Raw genomic sequence first — 12,445 nt, 5'->3', positions numbered from 1 at the left:
ATCCTGAGGCACCTCAGCAAACAAACCAAACGCGTCCCGATACACGCCCTGAGACACTCTAGCATATAAGCCAACACCTGAGATGTTATTAAGGATTTCTCAATGTCCCTGCAGGGGTTACGGTCGCTCTGCCCTGAGGAACTGGGTCTTCCAGGTGTCTAAAGATGGACAGAGTTGGACAACGCTCTACACCCACGTGGACGACTGCAGCCTGAACGAACCGGGGTACCAGCACACTCCAACCTCATCACGACCTTATTGTTGATGCCTACCTTGTGGTTGCGTTGGTACTCACCTTATTGATCCATAGAGCGTCATCAATACCTCCTATTGATCCAAGTGATTAATTTAGTGTCCCACAGATTAGCAGTCGCTGTTCTGCTTGCACAGTGCTGCCACCTGTGCCCAGGGGCTTGTATTGCATTTCATGTAAACGACAACAGTCTAGAGCTGGAGCAGCTTGCAGCATTTCACTTAAATAAGCCTGAGTGCGTGTACTGTTTTTTGTTTTTTTTACAACAAACCTTTATTAGTCCCACAACGGGGAAATTTGCAACTGCATTTTACCCATCCTAGTAACTGACGTACCTAGGAGCAGTAGGCTGCCATATAGCAGCGGCCGGGGAGCACTTCGGGGGTTAAGTCTCTGGCTCAGGGACACATCAGCATATAATGTGTATGTGTGCAGGTCCACGGCCACGTGGCCTCTGGACCCCTCCAGAGAAGAGAAGCAGGGCTGGAGACACATTCGGATCAAGCAGATGGGAAAGAACGCCAGCGGCCAGACACACTACCTGTCGCTGTCCGGCCTGGAGGTTTACGGAACCGTCAGCGGAGTGTGTGAGGACCAGCTGGGTGAGTGTGTGTGTGAGTGAGTGAGTGCGATGATCATTGGGTGTTAAATGTAACCGAGAGAGTCTGCAAGTCCTTAGAAAGTCTTAATGTCTTAAATTCAGTTTTACAATTATTAGGCCTTATAAGTCATGAAATTGTCCCATATTAGAATTCACAAGGTCTTAAGTTTAAGGTTTACATTTTGTCCGGTTTTATTTATTCATATATCATTTTGTCAAAATTAGTCACGTTCTTCTGCTTCAGTGTCAACCTTTCTAATTCCCTAAAGCTGCCACTGAACCTCATGCTGAAGAGAGGATTTGTTCAAAAAGGAGTTTAATTGCATCAACATTTGTTTGAAAGTATTAAGTTTAGTTCTCTGGTGATCATGGTGAGTGTAACCCTTCCTCCTCCACCTCCTCCTCCCTAGGGAAGGCGGTGAAGGAGGCGGAGGCAAACCTCCGTCGGCAGCGCCGCTTGTTCCGCTCGCAGGTGATGAAGTACATCGTCCCGGGGGCGAGGGTGGTGCGGGGCATCGACTGGAAGTGGCGCGACCAGGACGGGAACCCGGCGGGGGAGGGCGCGGTCACCGGGGATGCGCACAACGGTAAGGACCACCGCCCCAGCGACCGCGCATTCCATAATGTCCCGATGTTGAGAACGGAGCCGCATCACAGCCCCGTGTTGGCTTCAGATCTCCGTTTTGTAGGAATGTAAAGCTGCTAACCCGCTGCAGTCCTGTATCAGTGTGTGTGACTCTGTCGTCCAGCTCTAGACAGACGGTGATCAGTGGTTGTGACCAAGCTGAGGTGAGGGAAGTCTCATCTCAGTCAGAAATGTTTAGATGTTTGACGGCGTCCGACCCTGGGCCGAGCCGCAGCTCTGCACCGTGGCCCCGCAGCGTTACGCTCACGGCGCCAGGACAATTGGTTTCAACAAGTCTTTGAGCAAAAACCCGATTGGCCCAGCGACCTGCTCACTGCCTGTCTGTCTGACTTCTTGCTTTCTGTCTGTCGAGCTTTCTCTACCTGGTTTTCTCTGTCCACCCACTGAGCCGCAGCGGGAATAGAGTCCCCAACCCTGCAGGGTTAGGGGTTCCAGCTTTCTTCTTTTTTGATCTCACTTTATTAATATTTACATCGGGGTCATGATTATGTAGCATCAATATCACTCAATTATCAAATCCTATCGTTTTGTCTCGGCAACCAAACACTGATGCATGTCGCCAACTTGGCAACCGCTAAAAGCTGATGTCAGGCCCTGTGCAGGGAATAGAACCCCCAACCCCGGCAGTTGTGGTGCTTTGCTCTCGGCCAAGTCTTAATTTGAGTTCAGGCTTCATTCCCACGATGCGCTGCGCTGGTTGGTGGAAATGGACCCCGCTGCAGTTCTATAGAATTCATTTTCTGTCCGAAAAAAGTATTTTTATGATCATTTCAGTTTTATTCAGTTATTTCTCTTGGAAGCTTTGCCTTTCTGGAATAAACTCTCCTTTTGCTTTAATTGTCATTTCTTCACACATTGCTCTTCTGTTTCTCATTGTCTCCAGCTGAACCAGAGCAGCAAAGATTTTTAGACCACGTCGGGTTCCTCTTCCTCTGCTCTCAAGGGGAGTCTGTGTTGGTCCTGAAAGAGGATTTAATCAATTAAGCAAAACAATGAATTATAAAATGATAAATTGTTATAATTCACAAATGACGTTCATGCATTAATTTGGAAAAGGATCATAGAGGGTGTTGCTAGTTCCTGGAGGTAAAAAGGAAAAACTCCAAATTGTAATTGTATTTTAGACTCTATAAAGAGGAGTTACTGCAGAGTCTCAACTCTGGAATATATATATATAGCGGGTCTAAAATCCCCTGCGTAAAATAAGTTTTGCTTTTTGATGAATTAATATTTTCGATTCTGATGCCGACGACTCCTTCGGGTTGACTCCCAATGATCAAACATTTTGTGCGACAATTTAACTTGTCTGGCCTGGTTCAGCGTGGACGTGCTTTTCTCTTTCTCTGTCCCTGCCTCTGGGCGTGTGTCTGACGCGCCCCGTGCGTCTCCGTGTCTTGTCCCTGCAGGCTGGATTGACGTCACGTGGGACGCCGGCGGCTCTAACTCGTACCGCATGGGCGCCGAGGGGAAGTTTGACCTCAGACTTGCTCCAGGGTTCGACCCTGAGTCCGCTGCCTCAGCGCCGTCACACAAACCTGTCTCGTCCCTTTCAGGCCCCGGCCCCGCGGCGCCGGGACCACCCGCCCCGGGACCCCTCGCGGCGCCGGGACCCCCGGCCACCTCCCAGCAGCCCTGGAGCAGCCTGGTGAAGAATAACTGTCCTGAGAGGGGCGGGGCGGCGTGCAGCAGGAAGGGCAGCAGCAGCTCCGTGTGCAGTCTGGCGTCATCCTCCGACGCCAGCCTGGGTGGGGGCACGACGAGGAGGCCCGACGCCGCAGGGGGCGGGGCCTTCGATGGACCGCAGCACGAGCCCATCGTCCTGCTCTCCTCGGCCCCGGACGTCGGCTCCGTCACTCTCACCGCGGAGTCGGTCGTTCCCGGCGACGAAGGAAACAAGGATTCGACGACGGATGCGGCGACGGCCGTTTCCATGGGGATGGTGAGCGTGAGCTCCCCTGACGTCAGCTCGGTGTCGGAGTCCTCCGGTAAGGACGAGCCTTCCCAGAGGCCTCTCTGTCCGGCGGCCGGTGCCCGCCTGGCGGTCGGTGCCCGGCTGTCGGTCAGCTCGCTGCTCGCTGCCGGAGCGCCCATGAGCTCCAGCGCCAGCGTGCCCAACCTGTCGAGCCGCGAGGCCAGCCTCATGGAGTCGTTCGTCCGCCGTGCACCCAACATGTCGCGCACCAACGCAACCAACAACATGAACCTGAGCCGCAGCAGCAGCGACAACAACACCAGCACACTGGGCCGCAGCACCGCCAGTAAGTATTACTACTATACTACTTCTACTGCAATACTAGTACTATTTGGATTGCATATACATGAACTCATTTACAGTTTTGTCCAAAGCGTGCCAAAACTAACCAGCGATGCCCAAATGTTTTCCTCAACCTGAAAGGAGGCAAACAGTTGCTTCCAAATTGTTGCCTCTGGCTTTTTGGAGCAGGGCATTCTGGGTAAAAGCTCCGCCTTCTCCACTTCCTGTTTGCAGCTTCTCCTTTGATGGGCGCTCAGAGCTTCCCGAATCTCACCACCACCGGGACAACCTCCACCGTCACCATGTCAACCTCCATAGTAACCAGCAGCAACAACGTAGCCACGGCAACTACGGGGCTGTCAGTCGGACAGTTGCTCAGCAACACCCTGACGACCAGCTTGACGTCGACGTCAAGTGAGAGCGACACGGGGCAGGAAGCAGAGTTTTCTCTGTACGGTCAGTAACACGTACTCTCACACACCCGCTCTGCGCTGACTTGACTCTTAATGGTTCTCATGTTTAGAGTTCTGAATCAGGCTGTCGAGCACGGACTGTTCGGGACTTCACTGGCAAGTTTGTCTTCACTTCCTGTTTGTCCTCACCTACTGTAGACTTCCTGGACAGCTGTCGTGCTAACACACTCTTGGCTGAGCTGGAGGATGAGGAGGATCTGCCCGAGCCCGACGACGATGACGACGAGAACGAAGACGACAACCAGGACGACCAGGAGTACGAGGAGGTTCTGGTGAGCGCCATGGCAACAACACTATAACCTCTATGTCACCATGGAATGTGACTGTATTACGTCAGCATCCCGATATTACCATGGAAAGATGATATAGTGTGTATTAATATAGTTTTATTAGGGAAAAAGGTCAGAGGGCGTCCGGGGGAGTGTGCGGGGTCAGAGGGCGGCAAGGTGTGTGTGTGTGTGTGTGTGTGTGTGTGTGTGTGTGTGTGTGTGTGTGTGTGTGTGTGTGTGTGTGTGTGTGTGTGTGTGTGTGTGTGTGTGTGTGTGTGTGTGTGTGTGTGTGTGTGTGTGTGTGTGTGTGTGGGGTCAGAGGTCAGCACCTCCTCTCTGTGCTGCAGGAGGAGGAGGAGTACGAGACAAAGGGAGGAAGGAGGAGAACCTGGGACGACGACTTTGTCCTGAAGAGACAGTTCTCTGCTCTGGTCCCGGCCTTCGACCCCCGACCCGGAAGAACCAACGTCCAGCAGACGACTGACCTGGAGATTCCTGCTCCTGGTACTACCGGTACACATACTGGTACACACACTGTCCTACCACCTGCTACGACTGATCTGGAGATACTACAGCTACACATCCCTGTGTGCCACTGCGTAGTACAGCGTAGTACTACTGGTACACATGTAGTACTTCTACTCGGGTTTACTAAATTGTGCCACTGAGTGTCTGTGTGTGCGTCTGTGTGTGTAGGAACTCCTCGCTCGGAGGTGCAGGAGGAGGTGGAGTGTGCCCCCTCCCCCCATCTGGCTCTGATCCTGAAGGTAAACCGAAATACTTCAAAGTCAGGCGACTGTAGGCGAAATGTATAGTTATAGCCTAATATACAGTGTGTGTGTGTGTGTGTATATATATATATATATATATATATATGAATAGAATGATGCTGAATTTAAATCTAAGATCTCTTTTTTAATGTTTTTCTTTTTTACTTGTTTCTTTTGGAGCACAATATGTATCTCTTAAAGAACTGCTTTTGAGATGCTCAAAGGTGTGTGTTGGTCATTTGACAGGAGCTGAAGCCCTCATTGAGCGAACGCAGTTAAATATCAGTTCAGCGTCGCTCCACAGTGACGGTGTTGACGTCTGGAGCCGTTCTCTTCGCAGCTCTTTTCGCTGGACGTAGAAAAACCTTTCATCACGCGGCCGTGAGCTGATCTCGTAACCCTGCCTTCTGATTGGCCGGGTGGTGAACCCTGTGCTGTGATTGGCAGGTGGCGGGGCTGGGCACCAGCAGGGAGGTGGAGCTTCCTCTGTCCAACTACAAGTCCACCATCTTCTACTACGTCCAGAGGCTGCTGCAGCTGTCGTGCAACGGAGCGGTCAAGTCGGACAAGCTGCGGCGCATTTGGGAGCCCACCTACACGTACGGGATGAGAAACCAAACCACGTCACGTGCCGCTAGATGTGTGTTCTGTTGGGTGTGCTTCGCTCCGTTTCAACGTTTGCTTTGCTGCGCTCACTCAAAGTCCTGTTAAAGTGCTTGAACTCGATGTTGTGGTTCCGTTTGGACTGAGCGGCAGGTGTTTCTCCAACAGGATCATGTACAGAGAGCTGAAGGACGGAGACAAGGAGAAGGAGAGCAGCAAGACGGTAAATGTGGCTGTTAACACTCTTCTATCGGCCGGTTCGAGACTACGGCCAAGTCGTAAAAGAAACAAAAAAAACAGCTTGTATGTAGCCTGTAAAACACGAGTCACTAGAAAATGGATACTACTCTTCCTTGGGTTTCAACAATAAGCCTATCAAATAAAACCCTCAGGTCGAGAAGACACAGTGACGTGTGTGAGGAGGAGGTGACGGTGTCGTAGGCGTCGTCTTCTCGGGACGACAACTTTAATCTGGTGCCGAGTTTCTAACTCGCAAACATGATGGATGGCTTGAGTTTTCATTCATTATTGCGATTTCCTGGGGACGAGAGTTTTTTTTTTTTTTTTTTTTTCGTTTTTAGTTTTTTTTTTCTGTTCAATACCAAGTTAGATCTGCAGTTATGATGCGTGTGTGTAGTACTGCTCAAGATGGAGTAAACGTGGGTTTCCCGCAGACGCCCACGTTCGTTCTCCTGCTTGTGAAATGAACGAGCTCTGAGTTGAAGCCGCTCTAAGCTCCTCTGGGATCCGGCCTTGACCTTTGACACCCCGCCCCCTCCAGGACTTTGGCGAGCACGGCGTAGGGGGCGGGGCCAGTCAGAGCAGTGACATCCTGTGTGGCCTTCGGGAGGCGCTGCAGGCCAAGGCGGGCTGCGTGCAGTTCGCCTGCGGCCTGGAGGACGTTCTGCAGCTTCTGAGGATCCTCTACATCATCGCAGCGGATCCTACAGCCAACACACACACCCTGCAGCAAGGTACACATACACACACACACACACACACACATACACACACACACACACACACGCACACCCTGCAGCAAGGTACACACACACACACACACACACCCTGCAGCAAGGTGTACACACACACACACACACACACACCCTGCAGCAAGGTATACACACACACACACACACACACACCCTGCAGCAAGGTACACATACACACACACACACACACACACACACACACACACCCTGCAGCAAGGTACACATACACACACACACACACACACACACACACACACACACACACACACCTGCAGCAAGGTACACACACACACACACACACACACCCTGCAGCAAGGTACACACACACACACACACACACCCTGCAGCAAGTCACACACACACACACACACACACACACCCTGCAGCAAGGTACACACACACACACACACCCTGCAGCAAGGTACACACACACACACACACACACCCTGCAGCAAGGTGTACACACACACACACACACCCTGCAGCAAGGTACACACACACCCTGCAGCAAGGTACACACACACACACACAACCCTGCAGCAAGTCACACACACACACACACACACACCCTGCAGCAAGGTACACACACACACACACACCCTGCAGCAAGGTACACACACACACACACACACACCCTGCAGCAAGGTACACACACACACACACACACACACACACACCCTGCAGCAAGGTACACACACACACACACACCCTGCAGCAAGGTACACACACACACACACCCTGCAGCAAGGTACACACACACACACACACACACCCTGCAGCAAGGTACACACACACACTGCAGCACACACACACACCCTGCAGCAAGGTACACACTTGATGTCTATATAATCAAGTCGTTTCCAACGTGTGTGTGTGTGTGTGTGTGTGTGTGTGTGTGTGTGTGTGTGTGTGTGTGTGTGTGTGTGTGTGTGTGTGTGTGTGTGTGTGTGTGTGTGTGTGTGTGTGTGTGTGTGTGTGTGTGTGCGCGCAGAAGTGGACGAGCTGCAGTTCAACGCCTCTCCAGAAGAGTTCACCAGTAAGAAGGTGACGACCAAGATCCTGCAGCAGATTGAGGTTTGTACTGACCGACGTGGAAGGGAAGAAGTAGTAGTATTCTACTCAAGTATTAGTTCTACTCTGTATTTCTACTCATTAACACCCTCCTCCCTCCAGGAGCCCCTGGCTCTGGCTAGCGGGGCCCTCCCAGATTGGTGTGAGCAGTTGACCTCTAAGTGTCCTTTCCTGATTCCCTTTGAGACCAGACAGCTCTACTTCACCTGCACAGCCTTTGGAGCCTCCAGGTACCGATGGGTGGAGCGAGAGATGGATAGATGGAGAAATTCAGTTTTTTATTTTTCTCTAATTAAGATGATATTGAGTTTGTTGAACGTACAGACTGAGTGGAACGTTTTATAATAAGATATATAATTATAAATATATATCGTAGATAAATGAAATGGGCGTCGTCAGACTCTCCTGCCGACGCCCCTGGGCAAGGCATGGGTCTCTTAACACGGGTACAAAAATGAATAAGTAAACTATCAGTTATGTGTTTGTTTGTTTCTTATCTGATCAGTGTCAAATAAATGGACAAAATCAATAACTGAGATAATTACATTTGTGACTCTGACGCCTGGATTTCCCGCTGGGATCAATAGAATAATCTTAGGCTCCTCCCACCCAAACAAATATTAATATTGCAGTTTGTTAATCGATCAGCAACTTAAACAATAAAACTGATCAGTGTTGTAAATATCCATGTGTGGGGCGCGGAGCCCTCGTGGCTCTGGAGGAGGTGAGGTGACGGAGGGAGGGGTTGAATTGAGCAGTGTGGGTGGATGTTCTGACGTGTAGATACATGAAGGGATTTAACATGTGTGCGATGTGACCTTCGACCTCCCAGAGCCATCGTGTGGCTTCAGAACCGGCGCGAGGCCTCCATGGAGCGCTCGAGGCCGCCCAGCACCACCAGGAGGGACGAGCCCGGGGAGTTCCGGGTGGGGAGGCTCAAGCACGAGAGGGTGAAGGTTCCCCGCGGGGACGCCATGATGGAGTGGGCGGAGAGCGTGATGCAGGTCCACGCCGACAGGAAGTCCGTCCTTGAGGTGGGTCCCCACACCTGCTGCACGCGGAGCGAGGCCCACTTCCACGCAGCGGATCCGTCACGGTATTGACGGTGTATTGACTCCTCCAGGTGGAGTTCCACGGCGAGGAGGGCACCGGCCTCGGCCCCACCCTGGAGTTCTATGCCCTGATCGCGGCAGAGTTCCAGAGGAGCACCTTGGGGATCTGGCTGTGTGACGACGACTTCCCTGACGACCAGGCCAGACAGGTACCTGTCTGTCTGCCTGTCTTACTGTCTGTGTGTTGACATCCACATGGTATTGATTCTCTTTCTGTCTCTTCTTTCCCTCCCTCCAGGTGGACCTGGGTGGGGGCGTGAAGCCTCCAGGGTTCTATGTGCAGCGCTCCTCCGGGCTCTTCCCCGCCCCCTTCCCCCAGGACAGCGAGGAGCTGGAGGGGGTGAGGAAGCTCTTCCTGTTCCTGGGCGTCTTCCTGGCCAAGTGCGTCCAGGACAGCCGCCTGGTGGACCTCCCCGTGTCGCCGCCCTTCTTCAAGCTGCTCTGCATGGGCGACATCAAGTCCAACATGAGCAAGCTGCTCTACCAATCACGAGGCTCCACGCAGGGTAAGCCCCGCCCACAGTCCAACCCAAATGATTGAACTTGCAGGAATGGCAGGAGTTCCTGAAGCAAGGTGTTGTTTTATTGTTGTTTGTTTCATTAAATACAAAGTAATGTGTCCAGACGCATTCGACCCAACTCAGCCGGGTGGCTTCTGGCCGTGCACACGGTTCCAGGGTTAAAGTGAAGACGCGTCTCCGGGCCGTGTCTGTGTTCACGCCACGTTAGCGGCTCAGCGGAACGCTAATATAACGCAGCACAAACGGATTCTGTTGCTATGGTAACGTGTGGTTTCATCAGTCACAAACAAGGATTTACAACAGTTGATCAGACTGTCGACCTGAGCTGTGTTTGAGGCTTTCCAGCGGTCCCAGCCAATCAGGATTGAGTGGTCTTTCCACGGCTGCGCTTTAAAATATCATCGCATTTCAGGGCTCCGGACGTAGTTTCTCAGTTGGTTGCACCAGCTTTTATTGGGTGGAGCATGGTGTCCATGACCTTTTAATTACTATTTATTGACACCCCCACTGCAAGTTTTATCAAGAAAGAAGAAAGAAATGGCCTCTAATGAAAATAAACAAGGTTATTTTAACGGGGGAAAATGTTTTTAATCCCATCGCTTATCTACTGGTTTTAAATGATTTATAAAATAAACCTTATGCCAAAAGTAACAAAATATGTTATTCTACCGGATCAACTCCACTTCTCGTCGTCTTCGTCTTCACCATCGTCAGAATCCATGCCCGGCTCAAAAAGGTGCCCTGCTGATCTCCTTGGTGTTTGCAGCTCCCTCTCCCTCGACCTTATGACCTTTAAGACGTGATCCAGATCCCGTTCCAGAGGAGACTAGACCAGAGGAGACTAGACCAGAGGAGACTAGACCAGAGGAGACTAGACCAGAGGAGACTAGACCAGAGGAGAGGCGTGATTAGGACTCACGCAGGATTTGCCACTTTCTAGCATTAGCGCTTAGCATTAGCAGACGCTGAGTGCGTATGCATGGCGCGTGTAAATGAAATGATTTTCCTTATTCCTACATTGCGATGTGTTCATCTCGCGATGACGATGAAAGCACCGTTTATCCCTCAGCTATTTGCAAATGCGTAGCACGATCTAAATAAAGCTCATTCCTTTGTTTGTTCATTAAGCCTGTAAGTGTCTGGTTCTGGTAAATGTGCACCTGTAGTGACTCACGACTTGTTCATCAAAACGATTTGATGAGAATGAAAAAGGTATATATCAAAAGGTTTAAGGATGATGACGTAGAAAGAGTTTGTCTTGGGTGGAGCAGCCGGTGACCGGTCTGTAACGCCCCCCCCTTTCCTCTCCCACAGCCCTGTCCCAGGACTCGGAGCGCCACCCGCTGACGGAGGTCCGTTCTGAGGCGTCCACGGAGGAGAGCCAGGAGACCTACTCGGTGGGGAGCCTGGACGAGGACTCCAAGTCGGAGTTCATCCTGGACCCCCCGAAGCCCAAGCCCCCCGCCTGGTACCACGGCATCCTGACCTGGGACGACTTCCAGCTGGTCAACCCCCACAGGTCTGAGCCCCCCTAAAAAAGACTCAAGGTCAGGGTCAGACTGCCCTGCCACTGCCACTGCCCCTGAGCAAGGCGTGGCTCACGGCGTGGCTCACGGCGTGGCTCACGGCGTGGCTCACGGCGTGGCTCACGGCGTGGCTCACGGCGTGGCTCACGGCGTGGCTCACGGCGTGGCTCACGGCGTGGCTCACGGCGTGGCTCACGGCGTGGCTCACGGCGTGGCTCACGGCGTGGCTCACGGCGTGGCTCACGGCGTGGCTCCTGACACTGAGGGCGCTCCATGCGTGGTGGCTTTGTTTTGGGGCTCCACTCCACGTGCTGTTAAACTCTTCCCTCATTGGTGGGGCGGTGGAGGCCTCCAGGCCTCGCTGTGTCGCCACCGGAGCCTCCCACTCTTGTCTTGAAAAAGGATCTGAAAGTCAGAAGGTGCCCGTCCACTTCCTGTAGTCCACAGGAAGTCCTGCCCCACGGGGTCAACCAGCAGCTCATGTTCCATTTGGTGTGTGTGTGTGTGTGTGTGTGTGTGTGTGTGTGTGTGTGTGTGTGTGTGTGTGTGTGTGTGTGTGTGTGTGTGTGTGTGTGTGTGTGTGTGTGTGTGTGTGTGTGTGTGTGTGTGTGCAGGGCCAGCTTCCTGAAGGAGCTCAAGGACCTGGCCGTCAGGAGGAGGAAGATCCTCGGCAGCAAAACTCTGTCTGAGGACGACAAGAACACCAGACTGCAAGAGCTGATGCTGAAGAACCCGCTGGGGTCGGGACCCCCATTCAGCGTGGAGGACCTGGGGTACGTGCACACACACACTGGTGTTGGAGGTTGAGAAGCTGGTGTAGTGAATACTACTGACTGCAGGAACCAGGCTGAGAACGGTGATGAGATGTATACAGTGGATAAAGTGTATATAGTATTTGTAGTGTACATATTATATATCGTATATAAGGTGTGTATAGTATATAAGGTGTGTGTATATATATAGTGTATATAAGGTATATAGAGTATATATAGTGTGTATATAGTATATATAGTGTATATAAGGTGTGTATACGGTATATAGTATATACAGTGTATATAAGGTGTGTATATATAGTGTATATATGGTGTGTGTGTATATAGTATATACAGTGTATATAAGGTGTGTATATATAGTGTATATATATCAGAATAGTCTTTATTGCCAAGTAAGTTTACACGAACAAGAAATTTGTCTTGGTGTTGGGTGCGTTCATGAAACATAAATGTAAAACAATAAGTAAAATATTGGTGGAATATATAAGCATATGAAAACTAAGGCAGTCTTTTTTGTTGTTGTTTTTTAAGTAAAGTTGTACAGTTTGTGCAGGAATGTGCAAATGCTCAGTATGAAGTGT

The 12,445-nt window shown here is 51.4% G+C and overlaps 1 protein-coding gene across 7 annotated transcripts in view; it reads left to right on the top strand.

The window, feature by feature from the left end:
• The window catches only part of hectd1 (HECT domain containing 1), a 36,326-nt gene that overhangs the window by 21,900 nt on the left and 1,981 nt on the right, over positions 1–12,445 (top strand). For 2 of the 7 annotated variants that reach the window (XM_080012969.1, XM_080012967.1), the window contains exons 23-40: positions 115–225; positions 689–855; positions 1,265–1,441; positions 2,907–3,758; positions 3,989–4,210; positions 4,366–4,499; positions 4,844–5,000; positions 5,193–5,263; positions 5,714–5,865; positions 6,038–6,092; positions 6,651–6,843; positions 7,853–7,935; positions 8,035–8,162; positions 8,765–8,966; positions 9,056–9,193; positions 9,283–9,550; positions 10,880–11,084; positions 11,706–11,864. In XM_080012969.1, the coding sequence (XP_079869095.1) occupies positions 115–225; positions 689–855; positions 1,265–1,441; positions 2,907–3,758; positions 3,989–4,210; positions 4,366–4,499; positions 4,844–5,000; positions 5,193–5,263; positions 5,714–5,865; positions 6,038–6,092; positions 6,651–6,843; positions 7,853–7,935; positions 8,035–8,162; positions 8,765–8,966; positions 9,056–9,193; positions 9,283–9,550; positions 10,880–11,084; positions 11,706–11,864 (3,474 nt within the window). Of the gene's footprint in view, positions 1–114; positions 226–688; positions 856–1,264; positions 1,442–2,906; positions 3,759–3,988; positions 4,211–4,365; positions 4,500–4,843; positions 5,022–5,192; positions 5,264–5,713; positions 5,866–6,037; positions 6,093–6,650; positions 6,844–7,852; positions 7,936–8,034; positions 8,163–8,764; positions 8,967–9,055; positions 9,194–9,282; positions 9,551–10,879; positions 11,085–11,705; positions 11,865–12,445 lie in introns of all 7 variants that reach the window. The other 5 variants (XM_080012971.1, XM_080012966.1, XM_080012968.1 and 2 more) reach the window with 3 other exon arrangements.

Source organism: Zeus faber, assembly GCF_960531495.2.
Source record: "Zeus faber genome assembly, chromosome: 13".
Taxonomy (NCBI): domain Eukaryota; kingdom Metazoa; phylum Chordata; class Actinopteri; order Zeiformes; family Zeidae; genus Zeus; species Zeus faber.
Note: the sequence above shows the minus strand (reverse complement) of the source record. Positions and strands in the feature narration are given on the sequence as shown.